This window comes from Sinocyclocheilus grahami, unplaced genomic scaffold (assembly GCF_001515645.1).
Source record: "Sinocyclocheilus grahami isolate Dianchi unplaced genomic scaffold, SAMN03320097.WGS_v1.1 scaffold300.1, whole genome shotgun sequence".
NCBI classification, from domain to species: Eukaryota; Metazoa; Chordata; class Actinopteri; order Cypriniformes; family Cyprinidae; genus Sinocyclocheilus; species Sinocyclocheilus grahami.
In genome coordinates, this window is record NW_015505479.1 from 1,461,467 (window position 1) to 1,463,354 (window position 1,888).

The following is a 1,888-nucleotide window of genomic DNA, read 5'->3' on the forward strand; positions in this document are numbered from 1 at the left end:
AGGCCTAAACAAACTATAGTAGTAATATATAAGATCAGGAATAAATGTGTACCACAGAAATTAAAGAATACCTGGGGTGCTGAAGACAAAAACTGTTGTCGGGGTTGGTGTTAATTTCTGCATTGTGGTCATGGTGGATGTGGTTGTTGGGACAGTAGTTGTTTCACAAGGTATCAAAGTCCTCTCAATAGTTCCATTGACTGAACATTTGCTTGTGATACAACCTCCCAGCCCATCCGTTGTGTGATAAATGGTATCTCCAAAGTTGTACTCCACATTGTTGTACTGGCATGTACATGCTGTAAAAATAGAAAATGTATATGGAAAGTGTATAAAGTTTTATGAAAGAGTATATGATGACAATAGATTCTTCTTACACAATCTTCAAACCAAACTATAACTGAAATGCTAAAAACCTTACCATTTACATCAAAGTCACAGACAACACCAAATGATGTACAATAACTGCATGAGGAAAAAGTACAGATAGGATAGATTAAATATATTTCAAAACTGTTAGTGACCTTTCTGAAACATGAATATGAGTAGAAAATATCTACACATACCATGACTGACAGTTCTCTGTGGTTGGCACCTGCTGGCCAACCTGATAATGTAACATATCAACAAAACAGCCACAATCTTCCTGCGTCACACACTTCATGTTATCCTCATCAAAAATAGGCTGCTCGGGAGGACATTTAGGATAGCATCCTAAAAACAGGTTAAAAGGGAAAAATACATAAATCAGATCAAATACAATTAAAAAAATACCTCGATGAGGATATGTGAAGTTCAAATTAAGTTCAATAGATTTTAGTGAATCAATTGTTTTTACAAATCTTACAAAGATATTGTTTCATATACTTGTCCAGTTTAGGGAATAGAGCCTAGTATATGTCTTTTTAGTGATTCAAAGCCAAGGTGATATAAGTTTGAGTGATGCTATGAACAATAAACATTTGCATGAATACTTGACTAAAATCCATTTGAATCACTTTGAAGAAATTTTTTTTCAAAACCTGAAGCAAAATATCCCCTTCTTGTTATTCATTACATTATTGATTACCAACAAAATCACCTCTAGGTTACCTAGAGCAGTAATTGTATACTGAATATATTGCAATGCTAAAAAAAAACATATTTAATAAACTACAGAATATGTGTGATGTATTTTGAAATCGTATTAAAGTCATTTTGTCACAAGTAGTAATAGTTTTCTCACTAACATGCAGGTGATATAACTGGATTTAATTACGAGTTCTCACCTTCAAGTGCTGGTATCTGACTAGAGCAGTTTCCAGAGGGGTTTCTGCATGTCTGCATACAAGGTGCTCCACAAGGTTTGTAATGCCACTCACATTCACCAGGGGGGTTGTAATAATCACAAAACATTGCTGCAATAAAAAGGCAACCTTAAACCTGTTTCTTGGTTTTCTTTGATGTTTACAGCTTTTAGCCATTCCACCACAGCACATCTGAGAACAGTCATGTAACTATTAGTAACTTACGGCATATTTTAGGGGTTCTCCAAGCAACGCAGGCTCCAGCCTCATTACAGGCTTGTGCATAGGCTGTTACAGCAGTGCAAAAACACTCATAATCTCCACCACTATCACAGGCACATGCATCTCTCACACAAGCGTCATAAAAAGGAGAGGGGTCCACCTTTAAAGCAATATTCATGACAATGTGACTGTTACCAAAATTGCATTCAATGTTTCAGAGAAAAAATACATATGGCTTTTCAAGCTCCCTAAAAAGCAGTTTGTTGTAAGTACCTGTGAATGACAGGTTGAGAAGACACTGCTAGTAATGATGCTACACTGCCTCTGTGCCCACGCCTCTCTATATGGATTATGGACACAAGGATCTTGGATGAGGGTTG

The 1,888-nt window shown here is 36.2% G+C and overlaps 1 protein-coding gene across 1 annotated transcript in view; it reads right to left on the minus strand.

Annotated features, from left to right (window-relative positions):
- Positions 1-60: 60 nt before the first annotated feature.
- Positions 61-1,888, minus strand: part of LOC107601153 (mucin-5AC-like) — a 12,625-nt gene continuing 10,797 nt past the window's right edge. The window contains exons 24-28 of the mRNA XM_016293209.1: positions 1,512-1,668; positions 1,269-1,397; positions 567-714; positions 422-465; positions 61-299 (exon numbers count right to left, since the gene is read on the minus strand). Coding sequence (XP_016148695.1) covers positions 61-299; positions 422-465; positions 567-714; positions 1,269-1,397; positions 1,512-1,668 — 717 coding nt within the window. The remainder of the gene's footprint in view (positions 300-421; positions 466-566; positions 715-1,268; positions 1,398-1,511; positions 1,669-1,888) is intronic.